The sequence below is a fragment of the Macrotis lagotis genome, chromosome 3 (assembly GCF_037893015.1).
Source record: "Macrotis lagotis isolate mMagLag1 chromosome 3, bilby.v1.9.chrom.fasta, whole genome shotgun sequence".
Classification (NCBI taxonomy): Eukaryota; Metazoa; Chordata; class Mammalia; order Peramelemorphia; family Peramelidae; genus Macrotis; species Macrotis lagotis.
In genome coordinates this window covers 220020967-220036399 of record NC_133660.1, presented here as the reverse complement: position 1 = coordinate 220036399, position 15433 = coordinate 220020967, and the positions used below count along the sequence as shown (strand labels likewise).

The 15433-nt window shown below is 35.0% G+C and overlaps 1 protein-coding gene across 4 annotated transcripts in view; it reads left to right on the top strand.

Moving 5' to 3' along the window:
• Positions 1-15433, top strand: part of RGS12 (regulator of G protein signaling 12) — a 249029-nt gene that overhangs the window by 153408 nt on the left and 80188 nt on the right. For all 4 annotated transcript variants that reach the window (XM_074229864.1, XM_074229865.1, XM_074229862.1 and 1 more), the window contains 4 exons: positions 8814-8983; positions 9844-9936; positions 12097-12240; positions 14302-14481. In XM_074229864.1, coding sequence (XP_074085965.1) covers positions 8814-8983; positions 9844-9936; positions 12097-12240; positions 14302-14481 — 587 coding nt within the window. The remainder of the gene's footprint in view (positions 1-8813; positions 8984-9843; positions 9937-12096; positions 12241-14301; positions 14482-15433) is intronic.

Sequence of the window (15433 nt, the reverse complement as noted above, 5' to 3'; positions counted from 1 at the left end):
GGAGGGAAAGGTTTACAACTAAATGTGAGATTTATACTGTATTTGCCTGCATTCCATGAATAATTATTTAGTACTGGCTCAGTTTTAGAGGTAAGTTTTCCACTGCCCTTATGAGAAAATTGAGGGACACTGAGAATAAGAAGCCAAGCCAAGGGCCCATAAGGGCAATGCCAAGGTTAGAACTCAGTTCCATAAGTCACTTTTTTTTTGTCTTTGAGTCAGCCCTTACAGCTAAGTGGTCCTGCAAATAGAGGACTGGACCTGGAATATGGATGTCCTGATTCATGCACTTGCTAGTTGTGCAACTCTGGGCAAACTACTTACTTAACCTCTGTGAGCCTCAGTTTCCTGAACTGCAAAATGGAAATAATAATAATAGTTTCTACCTTCCAGTATTGATAAGAGAATTAAATAAGAAAATATTGTAAGATCAACTTTCATCAAAATCATCATCATTATTATTAATAATAGTGATCTTATGTCAGTTTATAAGGGGTTGGAGTGAGGACAATTTTTTATAATGTTCTTAGAGTATTGGCCCTTACAGCATTGGATCATTCATTAGAGTTCAACAGTGTGAGTTCCACCCACCTATTCAATGTTATTTTACAACATTCCTCTTTATATTGAATAAGGCCACCCTTTCATATAATTTCCTTAAGGAGAGGGACTCTTAGTATCCCCAGTGCTGAGTAACTTGAATATAACGGGACACATAATAATGCCTGTTAAGTTGTTGAATCAGAAGTGGAAGGGACCTTAGGAACCATCTAGTCCGGCATCTGACAGTTGAGGAAATGGAATCCTCAAGAGATGCACTCACTATCCTGAAGGCGATTACATCCCTGATAGCCTCACTCAGATAGGAATACCAGTAGAACCCAGAGATTTGGGTCTAAGTATAAATTTAACAAAAGATGATATGTGTCTCTAAGCAAAACAGGTCATGGAGAGGTTTTCTCCTGAGACTTAATTTCATTGTTTATATTTTTTATTCCATAAATCTATTTTTGAGATTGGTTTACACATTCATAGTATCTAGATATGTGAAGTTATAATCTATTCATGGGGCAGTTGGGTGGCACAGTGAATAGAGCACCAGCCCTGGAGTCAGGAGGACCTGAATTCAAATCTGCCTCAAACACTTAATATTTACTTAGCTATATGACCTTGGGCAAGTCACTTAACCCTATTGCCTTCCAAAAATAAAAAAATTAAAATTAAAAAATTAAAAAACACATGCTTTTGAAATATCAGCCAGAAAATTTGTAGATCTATCCTGATAACTTGATGATAACTTAATTTTCACCATCTGTCTTTGCAGAACTCCCAAAAACCATTTCCCATACTAACAGTTTATTTTTAATGGAATCTACTTTGTTCTCTTCAGCTTTCAAGTAAAACATTATTTACGTATGCATAATAAAGTGCATTGCAAATATTTAGATCAATTTTTGATCCAAGTGTCACAAAATTACAAGTCACTTTATTTTTCTAAAAGTGTTCCCCTAAGAATTTATAATTGTTGAGAGAAGTTACCCTTGCAAAATCCCAGGGATCTTTCCAGACCAACTATTGCCAGTTGGACAGCTGAGAAAACAGAGAGATGGAAAGTTAAGTGAGTTTCTCATGACTGATCACAGACTCACTGAGGAATCTTAGAATCAAACCAGATCTCCATTTTGGTGTTTGATCTCAGTTAGTTTCAGATAGTTTTTTATTCCTCTCTAGATATATCAAATATGTAGTATGGTACATTAGAATTGTTTCTTGTTTCCTTTCTAGTCCCTCCATGAGGACAAGAGACCTTGTCTTTTTGAAATGTGCATGCTCTACACTAATACTTAGTCTAATGCTGTGTTTGCATGACTTAAATTATTATTCCTTGTGTTTTTAAGAAGGGTGTATTATTTTTGCTTTGAGCATTTAAATAAAATTCTCATAGTTGCATAAACAAATAAATAGGTTTGATTCCTTAAGAGTTTTTATTTTCCTTTTTACAAGAAAATGATTTGTATTCATAAAAATGCTTGGAAAATTTAGTTTCTCATTGAATTGTGGTTTAAAATATAGATGGTAGGGAAATGAACTTTACAAACCTATGCTGAAATAATATACTAAAATTTAAGTTTTTTGTTTTTGTTTTTGTTTTTATCCCTCAGTGCTATTCTGATTCATGGGAAATTGATGGTACATTATTTTCTCTAACAGGCTTGGTGTTGATCTTTTAGCATTTATACTACCTAGTGCACAGTTACTGTAGCTATGTGACCTAAATAATTCAAGTTCCTTTAGCAACAGCAGGCTAAAGGTCTTCTCTTTAAATTATTTATGACATCTTCTATAATGCTTTGTGTCAAGTATTCTATTAGTTTCGCCTGCTTGAGACCATGATATTCAAGAAATGACTTTGTCAAACTGAATGATTGGAACTTTTGGAGATATTAAAATTATTTCCCTTCTTCAGGAAGACTCATCAAAGGAACAATGGCATATTTTGTAGCAAGAAGCTTCACCCAGCCCTTCTTGGGCGATTACAGCTGAATTTGGTATGGATTCAGAGGGGTGGTTTGCAGTCAATGGTTGGAAGTATTTGGTTAAATGGCATCACAGTGGCTCTTATCAGCTCTATCCAGGTAAAGTCCTTAGCTGAACATTAGAAAACTTCCACCCTAGGTATGTACCGTTAGTGTAGTTTTCATGAACAGAGCAAGTTATTTAGTAAAGAAGTATATTTGGTGTATGACAGTTGCTATCTTTGGCTATATGGGGTGAGGAATGCAAATATTTTTATTTTATAATTGATTTAAAGTCTGATCTTGAGTTGTATTTGGAAAAAATGATTTCAGTTATAATTTGGAGAATGTAATAATAGGTTAAAAATTAAACACAATGGACTGTTAAATTTAAGTAAAATTTCATTTTAGGTATTTGTAAGTAAATCTATATTATTAATGGTAAATAGATTATATCTAATAATAAATATTTGTCACAATTCTCATTTCATTCTCATTTTGGTTTTATTTTTTTAAACAGAATTTAAAAACCTTTAAAAATGTTCCATTGGGACAGCATTCTTGTAAATTTAACTAGTTTATGAAAATGTGAAAGTATGTAGTATAATGTGATAGGTTTTTAAAAACAGCTTTTTTTTCTGTAGTCAGATTTTCAGTTACAAAGACAAATAAGTTTACTTGTTTTGAATTGTATGCACAAGAGAATCAGATAAAGAAGACCTTGAGAGTAGACAAAGTATTATAGACTGATTACTGGTCTATTTTTAAGCTTGTCTTTGTTATCAGTATGAGCCACAGCATTTAGTCTAATATTTGAAACATGGTAAATGTTCCTGAGTGACCAAAGGAATTGTAAAGAAGGTGTTTTTTTCCTAATAATTTAAAGAAGTTATCTATGGAATGACTTTAGTTTTTGAAATGGTCACCAGAAGAGAGCTAATTTTCTACACATGCTCAGCTACATATGAAACTGCTAATAGGAATCCAACAATTTAAATGAGTTTCACCCACTTTAGATTTGACACAAAAGAGTCAGGCATTATCAAGCTCTAGAGTGTACCTTTCTTTATGCACTGGATGGGCTCTTGAAAGTTCTGTGCTAATTAGGCTGTTTTTGGTTTTGTTTTGGTTAAGTTCTATTTTAAATTTGCTAGCAGATGGCAAAGTTGTAAAGACCCCTACAGTGAATCCTTTTGTACAACAAATGTCTTTTTTGTAATGCTAATAACTACTTTTTAATTTTATCTGTTTTGAAAGTTTAGATTTTGCTGTAGGACAAAGAGTGGTACACTTGGAATCAGAGGTCTAGGTTTGAATTCCAATCCTGTCACTTCCCTGTGTGACACTGGACAACTTCTTTAACATTTCTGACCTTCAGTTTCTTCATTCATGCAATGAAGAAGAGTTTTTTAAAAATCCATTATGTTTCCAAATTCTGTGTAGGTCTGTGCTTTAAGTATATCCTCCTAAAACAGTGCACTTTGTGTAGGATTTTCATTATTTTGCCTCACAACAAATCCACTGTTTATTCTTTAAATGGTTACTATTTTAGTGAGTCAGTATTATCAGCAGAATCTAGGTAGATAAGCACATGCTCCATCACTCTATTAATCCTTGGTTAAGAAATATCTGGAAAACATTAGGCAATCTTCAATGGCATTCCATTGTTCTTACCTTTCTCTTTCATCCTTATGAACTTTAATCTGCTTATCTTTAATCTCCATTATTTTAGGGCAGAAACTCTTGAAAGGTATACTCCTATGTTACATTTGAATTGAGGCAATTCTTATCTTTATTTCCATTGAGTGACATAAGTATCTTTGCAATCATCTCATCTGGTTTAAGGTGAACATAAAAATAATATGAATAAAAATTTGAGTTATTTCTCTGGAATTTTGTTTAAGTCAAATCAGATTGGGAAGAGAGTGCTTATTCTATATCCAAGAGGGACTACCTTGTCTTATTGTAATAAGAGCTCATAATTTCCTTCTGATTTACTTAATTTCCATAACAATCTTAGGGAAGGAAGTAGCACAGATAAGAACACTGAGGTTCAGAGATGAAGAATGGCTTGTCAGCAGTTGAGTAGCAAGCCAGTGACACACATGTACACATGAACACATAGGAGCACCCACACACATACATGTGCACTGAGCACTTTGGGGTTCAATGACTTGCCCAGAGTCACAAAACAAGTGTATATGAGAGGGAAGATCTGAATCCAGGGCTTCTTGGCACCCAGGCTTAGTTTTGATGTGGCTCCCAACTCCCCACCCCCAGCCCACCAGTTGTTGATGTTGTTCTGTACTTGTCGTTTCCCTCTGGAGAACATATACTCCTCATGGGACTGTTTTTCATTTGTCCTTGTATCCCCGGTGCCTACTAGGGCAGCAGCACCTTGTATAGAGATGGTGCTTAATAAATGTTTGGCAAATTAAATGAAGAAAATTCATTTCATGGGAAACTATGAGAGTGGTGAAACCTCAATATAGGTAGAGAAAAGCCTCTTTTGACTTCTGCTCCAAGCGTTCTTAGAGTCACAGAAAAGGAAGAGACCTAGAGATCATCAAATGCAACCATGTTATTAAACAAAATAGGATAGGGATTGGACCTGTAATTTAACTGAGAGGGAGAATTCCCAGATGATGAAATACCTTCTACCAATGCAGGGCAACCTCTCCTCTGCAACTGGAGCTCTGAGAGGTTAAGTAATTTGCCCAGGGTCACAAAGCCAGTGTGTGTCACAATCAGGATGAACTTAAATCTTCCTGGTACTATACTATGATGCCTTTTGTTTTATAAATGAGGAAACTAAATTCCATAAAGGTTCCTGCAGGGTCTTTTTCTTAGGAAAGATAGGAAGCAGAATCCACGTATCTTGGCTCCCAATTCAAAGTTCTTTCTTGAACCATTCTGCTTCCAAACTTCTGTTCTATTTAACGTGGTAGCACTGATTGCTTCAACTCTACTTTGACCCTTAACTTTTTGCTCATAAATCATGGTTCCATAGGGCTGCCTTTGTCAAATATTAATTGGTGTTAATATTTGATCCTTCATTGTCCCATTGCTTTTGTATATATTTGCCAATTCTTATTTTCTTGCTTGAACCCTGCATAATCTGGGAATAACTATCCAGTACCTGGGAGAAAATCTTGGCATATATTTCTGAGACTACAGATTTATTTCACTGTTGCAAAAATGTCTTTTTTACCTTTAGTTTATTATGGTATCAGGAGAGCCAAGGTACTCTTTTAGTTACAAATGCTGTTCATTAAGTTACTTCTGCAGATGCTTCCATTAAGTTGGGCTGGTTAAAATATTCCACTAAAGCAGCCTATGGCATGAAGGCCAAGGTAAGCACACAGTTTGACTTTAAGGAGTATGGTTTATAGAAGGACCAACTTATAAGTAGTCTTTTTAATTCTCTATTTATATTTCTCATCCTTAAGTACCAGGATGTAATGTTATATGTGATACTCCTGCCAATGGGCTTGGCTGGGTCAATCATGCAAGCACCTGGGAGCTACTATAACACTATTGAAACTTCTGTTGGTGATGTAAAATCAGCTACTCCTCCCATTTTCAAAGAGGTGAATTAATAGAAGATTTTGAAAGTCATTTCTGAAAGACTGCTTACTGAACTAAACCCAAGTATGGAATTTTTCTGGTATGCCACTAACAAGTTCTGGGATTTTTGAGTTAAGTCACTTCACTTCCCTACATCTCAGTTCTTCTTCTCTGAAATGAGTGGGCTAGCTGATTTCTCAGATCCCTCCCCAAATCCATTGTTCCATGATTCAGTTTTAGAAGGCAATCAGGGTTATATTTTCAGTTGTCCTGATCAGTATCTGGCTACTGGACCTAGATACTCTGGAGTGAGATTGGTGATTTTATTCTGCACCCCCTTACTCAAATTTAATTCATGTGCTTGTCATGGCATCACCTCCCTGATGTCATGGTCTTCTTTGAGGGAAGGACAAACATCATCATCATCACTTTGTAGGATATAATCTAGAGAACAGATCATGTTCCACTCCCAATCTTTTATCACAAACTGGCCAAGTCAATGAAAAAAATATTTAGCTTGCATTTTTGTAATTTTCACTTGTAATTTAATGTTCTGTATTCTGTATTGGGAAACAATGCTCATTAAATATTTAGAAGAAACATTGGTTTCATGTCCTCCAATAGAATCTATATTATTATTGAGTCGGATATTTTAGTTACAGAATGAGGTCAATACTGTTTCTTTCTCTCTTTTTTTTTTTTTAGTAATATGGCTATGTTATTTACAGTGTTATTCTCCATAATAGAATATTTATTCTATCAGCTTAGTCATAATAGCCTTGAAAGTAACATAAAATTACTGTTGTCCATTGTTGCTATCCATTTTTCTATTGAGACCTGTTATTTCTTCTTTCTTCAGTGGTGAGAAGGTTTTGATTACTCTTTGTCCCTACAAATTTCTTTCTTTTTCCTATCTAGAATTCTTGCAAAACTTTGAATATTTCATACTTCTTATTGTAGAAAGTGTCAGATCATGACCCCAGCCCCCCAAAATCATATACATATTTCTGTGTTGATATATAAATTCATACTTTCTATCATTTTGAATAACAAATTGGGCTTAGTCTAAATTCATGGTCACCTTTATACTACATTGACATTTTGTTTATTTCCAACTAAGCTTCTATTATAATTTATTCTGTTTACTTTTGCTCTGTCCTCAATATATAAAAATTATCCATAAAGTGAGAGCTTAGACCAAATAGTCTCTAAGTCAGGTCTCTGAATATCATATTATATAATAAGGTATCATATTATATTATACTTAAAGTTCGCACAGCCTCTTCCTTATCACCACCATGTAGGGTATCTAGAGCAAATATTCTTATCTCCATTTTACAGATATTTAAAGATTTTATTAGACTCAAAGTGAATTGATTTGGTCATTTTACAATGTCACGGATCATTCAAATTGGAATGGACCAACTGGGAATAGTAGATTATGTTAAATATAGAATCCTCTGTAAGTGTAAGATACTTTTATCACTATTGAAGTGAAGGTGGTATTAATGACAGCAATCAGGAGGACCTGCCTTCTGAGTTAGATGCTTTTTTCTTTTCTTTCTTTTCACTTGCATGCTGAGAGTTACTCCCCATTCAAACTTCCCACTTCCCAGATCTGGAAGAAACTTAGTACAATGGAAATAACATCAACCCTGGAACCAGAATATCTTGGTGCTGATCCCATCTTTTTGAAAGCTGCTTAAACTCTTTCAGTCTGTTTCCTCTTTTTTTTTTTTAATAGAGGTTTGGACTAGATGGTCTCTGAAGTCCCTTTTGTCTCCATTGCTATAACTCAATGAAGTTGGTGATCCTTTGATTTTTGTTCTGATCTCTACCTCTTCTCTAATCAGTCTGACTTGTGACCAAACAACATACATTATTGAGATGATCCCCCAAGCATATAGTCTGGGGCAGCAGAAGATTACAGATATGTCTGGTCCACACTAGAATTTAAACCAATGACCTTGACCTTTAGCATATGGTTCCTAATCAACCACAGATAACTGATTATATTATGCATACAGAGAACAAGGGTGCTTAATCTTTAAGACAAATGTATTTCTTAAAACTATCAAAGAAACATATTTGATGAAGAATTGTGGTTTTATACATTTTAGAGTATAGCCAAATATACTAAATAAGTTATTTGTACACAAATGAATTCATATTTGAGGTACTAGCATTTAATTGGCTACTCAGAATATTGTGACAATTTTATCTTCAAAATTTGAATTTAGTGCAATAACATTGAATTCCTTTCTCTAAAATTGTGGACTTTATTTGATTCATATTGGAAATATATATAATGGAGTTTTCTGGTTGTTTATTTTCCATTTCAAAAAGGAAAATATATTATTCAAAGACACTTACCAGGTAATAATAGCTGAAGGATTAATGTCTTCTTTTTTCCTAGCTCACTCAAGATAGGAGCTCATATGGTAAGCAGTTTAATGTATGCCTTGGAAAATAGATGCTTAAAATATCTTGTATAAGCAGACGCTACTTCTATTTAGACTTTTAAAAAAATGTTTAATTATCTTAATGGCCCCATTTTCTCCTACTTTACATAGGAACATGTCTGAAGGTTGATTATTTCCTTTTTAAAAAAAATCTAACAGATGGAAAACCAGAGGTCGTTCTTTACTTTTTAATGCATATGCTGAAAACTGAAATGCTGTGCTACAGATTGTTGAGGAATAAAAAGAATGCATTTGTGTTTTTCCACAGAGTTAAACAGTGCTGATTTGAAAGACTGTGTTAGCAACAACAGCCTTAGTAGCAATGCCAGCCTTCCCAGTGTGCAGAGTTGCAGAAGACTTCGGGAAAGGAGAGTTGCAAGTTGGGCTGTTTCATTTGAGCGTCTTCTACAGGATCCTATTGGTGTTAGATACTTTTCCGTAAGTAAGGAAAGGAGTCAATGAAACTCTTTGAGACAAGCAGAAAATATTTACAGTTTTATAGAATTTCCAGAGGGTCCTCAAGGTAAAACAAAGTCAAATTCTTGTTCCAGAAATTAAATTATATTTTATGTCTGTGTGTGTGTGTGTGTGTGTGTGTGTGTGTGTGTGTGTGTGTGTGTATGTATGTTTCTATTTTGTGGAATTGCTTTACATTGTCCTTCATTGGACCCCCATAGTTAGCCTGGTCTTGTTGCCTCTATTTCACTTGGAAGTAAGTTTGGTATGTTGGAAGACATCTTAAGTTTGACCAAAGCCTATAATGTTGCACAGTAGTAATTTTCACAGTGTTCTGGCTGAATGTGGCCAAGCTCCTTCTTCTAGCCATGGTCTTAAAGGCTTTACTCATAAACAGGGCAGAATAGAATGTCCCCCTGGTTCATAGGGGTTTATAGTGCCTAGCAACCCAGAAAGGAAAAAAAAAAGATTAGAAATTCCTCTGCCTTATTTATTCAGAGTTTTACAGCTACAAAGTCTGATTTTCCCTGAATGTTCTTTTTAATCCTTCCTATTCAGAAATGTATCAATGCATTTATAACAATAATAAAAACTAATGTTAAGCTCTTAAGAAATCCAAGTCTATTAGAATAATTGATTACAGGGGTGAAGTGACCAGTCCTATTTTTTCTTGGCTTAACCCTTCTCAGTGCAGAATACCCATAGCACAATAGTTTCTATAAAAACTGAAGAGAAGGAAAAAAAGGAGGGAAAGAATTTGATGAAAATAGATGACAGCATTAGTCAAAAGATTCCCTTTCATTATTAGGACTGAAATTTTAACTCTTGATATTTTTCCCTAGGATTTTCTAAGGAAAGAATTCAGTGAAGAAAATATTTTATTCTGGCAAGCCTGTGAATATTTTAGCCATGTACCTGCACATGACAAAAAAGAGGTAATATCAGTTATACATATGAAATGATTAATAAAATAAGATGAAAGAACAATATTGTTTTCCCATGTATATTCTAAACTTCTATTATCTACAACATTTTGGAAGGTTAAATTTTAACTCATAGGTCGTAGAGTTAGGAAGACCTGGGCAAGTTGCTTAGACCTGTTTGCCTCAGTTTCCTTATCTGTAAAATGAACTGGAGAAAGGAAATGGCAACCTTCCTCCCTTCAGTATCTCTATCATGAAAACCCCAATTGAAATCGCAAAGAGTCAGACATGATGGAAATGACTGAACAATAACAATGTTAATTAGAGACATTTCTTTTTTTATGTAGTTTTAAAACATTTGACTTTGATGGCATAGGAATTAACTCTGCCTCACTAGCAAGATGCAGTCCATCTTTCCATCTAGAAAATGAGGATGTTAAACTCTTCCATTTTGCCTATAAATTTTGTGATCTTATGATCATTTAGAGCATCATGAAAAAAAGAGTCAACAGCTTGATAAAGCTGAAATAAAAAATTACTGAAGAAAATAGAACTTTAAAAACCTGAATAGGTCAAATGGTAAAAGGAGCATAAAATCCATTGTGCCTTAAAAAGCACAATCGGTAAAATGGAAAAAAAAAGATATGAAAAATTCATTGAAGAGAAAAGCTCATTACAAAGTATTGACCTAATGGTAAAGGAGGTACAAAAACTCATTGGAGAAAATAATTCCTTAAAAATTGTAACTGGGCAAGTAGAGTCTAATGATTCCATGAGATATTAAGAAACAGTAAAACAAAATCAAAAGGAATAAAAAAAAATATGTGAAAGCTCTCTTTGGAAAAAGAAAATGACCAGAAAAATGGATCAAGGAAAGATAATTTAAGAATTATTGGAATAATTTAAGAATTGTTGGAAGCCATGATGAAAAAAAAAAGCCTAGACATCATCTTTCAAGAAATTATCCAGGAAAACTGCTCTGAGATTCTATCAGAGGGTAAAATAGAAATTGAAAGAATCCACTGATTACCTTCTGAAAGAGATCCTAAAATGAAAACTCCCTGGAATATTAAAACCAAATTCTAGAGCTTCCAGGTCAAAGAGAAAATATTATAAATAACCAGGAAAAAACAATTCAAACATCATGGAACCACAGTCAGGATAATATAAGATTTAGCCATTTCAATGTTAATGAGGAGCCAGGATTACAAGTAGCAATCACCTAGCCAATAAAACTTAAGGAGGAAAAAAATAGTAATTTAATGAAATAGAAGATTTTTCAAGTATTCCTGATGGAAAGACCAGAGTTGAATAAAAATTAGACTTTCAAATGCAAGACTCAAGAGAAGTATAAAAAGAAAAACAGGAAAGAGCTGTCACAAGAGATTCAATCAAGTTAAACTGTTGACCTTTCTTTAAGGGAAGATGATGTAAGAACTTTATTATTATTTTAATTTATTATTATTAGGAAGTATATGTAGACAGAGTGTGTAAGTGTGAGTTGAATATGATGGAATTTTATCTAAAATATTAAAATTAAGGGATGAGAAAAAGGAATGTACTGGGAGAAGGAGAAAAGGGATAGGTAGAATGAGATAATTATCTCACATAAAACAGGCACAAGAGTTTTTTTCCAATGGAGGTGAGTATGGGAGACTTAGGGAGTGTACTTGAATCTTATTCTCATAGGAATTAGCTCAATGAGGTAATTACTCTCACACTTAGTTGAGTATAGAAATTAATTTTCCCCTATAGGAGAGTAGGAGTGGAGGGGTAAAAGAAAATGGGAGGGGGCTTTTAGAAGGGAGGGTAGTTTGAGGGAAATGGTAGTCAGAAGTAAAACAATTTTGAGAATGGACAGGGTGAAAAGAGAGAAGGATAAACAGGAAGAAAATAGGATGTAGGGAAATATATAGGATAACTGAAAACATTTTTACAGCAATTATATGAAAAGACCTCATTTCTCAGATATATAAAGAAATTTGTCGAGTTTATAAGATTACAAGTCATTTCCAAATAGATAAATGGTCAAAGGATATGAATAGTCAGTTTTCCAGTATTTCATCTAGTTGAATTAACTGTATTTAACACTGAAGAGCTTATTTTATGGTTTATAAGATTGTGGTATGCCATGGTCAGAATTTCTTTCATAAAATTGTTTTTATTTGTTAGCTTTCCTATAGAGCCCGTGAAATCTTCACAAAATTCTTGTGTAGCAAAGCTACCACACCAGTTAACATCGATAGCCAGGCACAGTTGGCTGATGATATTCTCAATGCACCACATCCAGACATGTTCAAGGAACAACAACTGCAGGTAATTTTGCTTCTTCCAGTTTTTGCCAGTGGATCCAGGGCTGGTGGAACCCTCCTATTAAAGTGTGCCTGTGCACAGATTGAATTGATAGGAAAGTGGCTGATGAGCCGTCATAGCTTAAATATGAAGCCATTTCTCAACACCTCAAGTAGCTCCTGCCTTTACAAAAAGGGTGAGAATCAGAAGAAATCCCTGAAAATTTCCACAGTTCTGGAAGGGAAAAATTCTTTTGTTCCCAATTAACCTTCTGTATATTAGGGTTTTTTTTTATTTTGTTTTTGGGTTTGTTTTTTTTTACAAGGCAAATGGGGTTAAGGGGCTTGCCTAAGGCCACACAGCTAGGTAATTATTAAGTGTCTGAGACCGGATTTGAACTCAGGTACTTCTGACTCCAGGGCCAGTGCTCTATCCACTGCCCCACCTAGCTGCCCCTTCTTCTGTGCATTAGAAAGAGCACTGGTTTCCAGTCAGGGAACTTGGGCTCACTTCCTACCCCTGTTTGTGTGACCTTGGGCAAGTCACTTAACCCAGTGCTTAATCCAATGCTTCCAGGGCTAACTGTTCCCATAGCAGGTGCTTAATAAATAAATAAATCCTAGCTTTCTGACTGACCCTTAGTTTCCTTATCTGTAAAATGAAAGGGATTGGACTTGTGACTCCTGAGGTCTATGACTCTATGATCTTCAACATTCTTATCTATTAGTACATGCATACTTACTATATATTCTGTGTATGCTGTGGATGCTGCATATGAAATTATTTTTCTTCCTGAAAGAAACCAACTTTGTAGTCCACATTAGAAGAACAAAGTGGGTAAAAAAAACCTATTAACTAGGTTATAAAATGCAATTATATAAGTAGTCTATCAAATTAGTCCCTTAATAATATACCTTTGATTGTCCCTGTAAATGAACAGTGATCTAAGGCCAGAATTGAATAGGAGATAGAAATTAGCCTAGATACCATTTGGAAAACTACATGCTTTTTTCAGTGATGCCAGGTTACTCTTTGTCACAGAGTGAATGGCCACAAATGGGTAATGCATTTTGTATATGCATCCTTGAAATTTTTGGAGAACCAGATATTGGATAAATTCTCTTTAGGAGCTTTATGGAAGTTGCAGAATGTAGAGAGAAAGGCAAGAGGGTAATGAATGGGTAGAAAACTGGACTTAAGAGTCAGGAATACCTTTCAAGTCCTTGCTTCTAACAGATACTTTGTGACCACAAACAACTAATTCTGCTTCTGAAAGCCCAAGGCAGCTTCTAAAACTAAACCACAGATAAAGGTTGCTGATGTGTGTTAATGGAGGGATCCAGTCTCATCTCCCTAATCCCCTCCTCACCAAATTATAAGAAATAGCTGCTATTCCTACTAAGACCTCACCTTCATTTGGTAGTGTTCCCAATGATGTTTGCTTAGTCTCACAGACTCTGATTTGGATTCAGCTTTAGAGTTTAGGTATTGAATAGCAGCTGCAGACTCCACTTTCAGTTTTCTAGGTTCACTCCAAAATTGTGGTTCAGAAAGGCCACCGGATAGCCTAGAGCTCTTTATAATAGGTTTAGGATTCTTGAGGCTATAAAGTTTAAGAACTGACAGTACTTGAGAAGCAATTTGCAAATTTGGATTAGCAAGATGGAAAAAGCATTTGGTTAGTTTTAATTTGGGATTTGGACTCTGAAAGCAACTCTCACTTAGAAATATTCTGGGTTTTTTATGTCTCTTCATTTTCAGTAAAGTAAAACTTATAAAAGGTTTTTGAGTTGGTGGACTCTTGATAATCTGTTCATTACTGTGGCTGCTTATTATCCTGCCAGTGATGAGAGGGCAGTTTTTAAAAGTGTTAAGTGACTGGGCAAATGGCTTTAGACAAAAATGTAAATGCTAGAAGAGTTTTAGGAGGCCTTGACATTTGGGAAGAATGTAGAGCAAAAACATTGTCCTCAAAAATGGGGTTGATTGACATATACTGCCCACCCACTCCACATTTTAACTGTAGTCCTGAGTAATGCATTGTAGACTTATGTACACATATGTTCCACTGTGTTTACTTTTCAGATTTTTAACTTGATGAAGTTTGATAGTTACACTCGTTTTCTGAAATCCCAGCTCTATCAAGAATGTATTCTGGCAGAAGTAGAAGGTCGCTCTTTACCTGATTCTCAACAGGTCCCAAGTAGTCCTGCCTCTAAACACAGCATCAGCTCAGATCGCTCTAATGTCTCAACGCCAAAAAAGGTGCTGCTTATTATACTTCTAGTAGATTTGGGAATGGAAATCTCAATTCAATTTTTTGCATAGAAGAAGATAAGCACGTAGTGAAAGATATTGAACATTCAAATATAGGCAATTTTTGTATTTTCCAGGAAGAGTCCGAAAAAATTATTTTCCTTTAGAAATAGGTGGTTTTGTTTCTGATCAAAGCCTTAATACCTATCCTTTAGTTCAAATGACCTAGCTCTGGACAACATTTGCTTTTCTTTTTCTATTGTTTGAGCTCATAAAATTCATTTCAACTCAGCAAACACATATTAAACCTTAAGTGCTAAAAAAATTGTGATGCTCGGATCCATTACAAATTGATATTATCTAACTTCAACTGGTTTATTTTTGTTCATTCACCATCTTACATTCTAATTGAACTCCTAAATAGTTACCTAGACCAAGTGCTTGACCCACTGCCATCTCTCTCCCTTGCATCAAGTTTTCTTTCTCCCTATTTTACTAAGAAGATAAAGATCATCCAACATGAACTTTCTCTCCTTCTTCCCTCCTTGTTCTGAGGAAGAAGTATCCTTCCTCCTTGCAGAAGCTAAACCTCTCTAGCCCTGTTTCTTGATCCCATTCTTTCCTAACTTCATCAGAGCGTAGCTTTGTCAATGCTCTCCCTTCTCTCTTATGTCTTTTTGACCCCTTCTGTCTGTACTATATGTAGTTCTTCCTCTTTGTCCAAAAGAAAACACGAGTTGTGTCTTTTAACCCTGCTGCTACCCCGTTATAGCTATTCCCTCTTCTTCTCTATACTAAAAATACTTCCTGAAAGAGTAGCCTCTTTGTTGCCTCTGCTTCCTTATTTCCCATCACTCCTTCCCCTCCTCCCTCCCCATATCCAGTCATTGCCTGGCCCTGTGGATTTTCTGCTGTGACTCTCATCTTTCTCCTCCTTAGCATTCCCACGATCACTATGTAG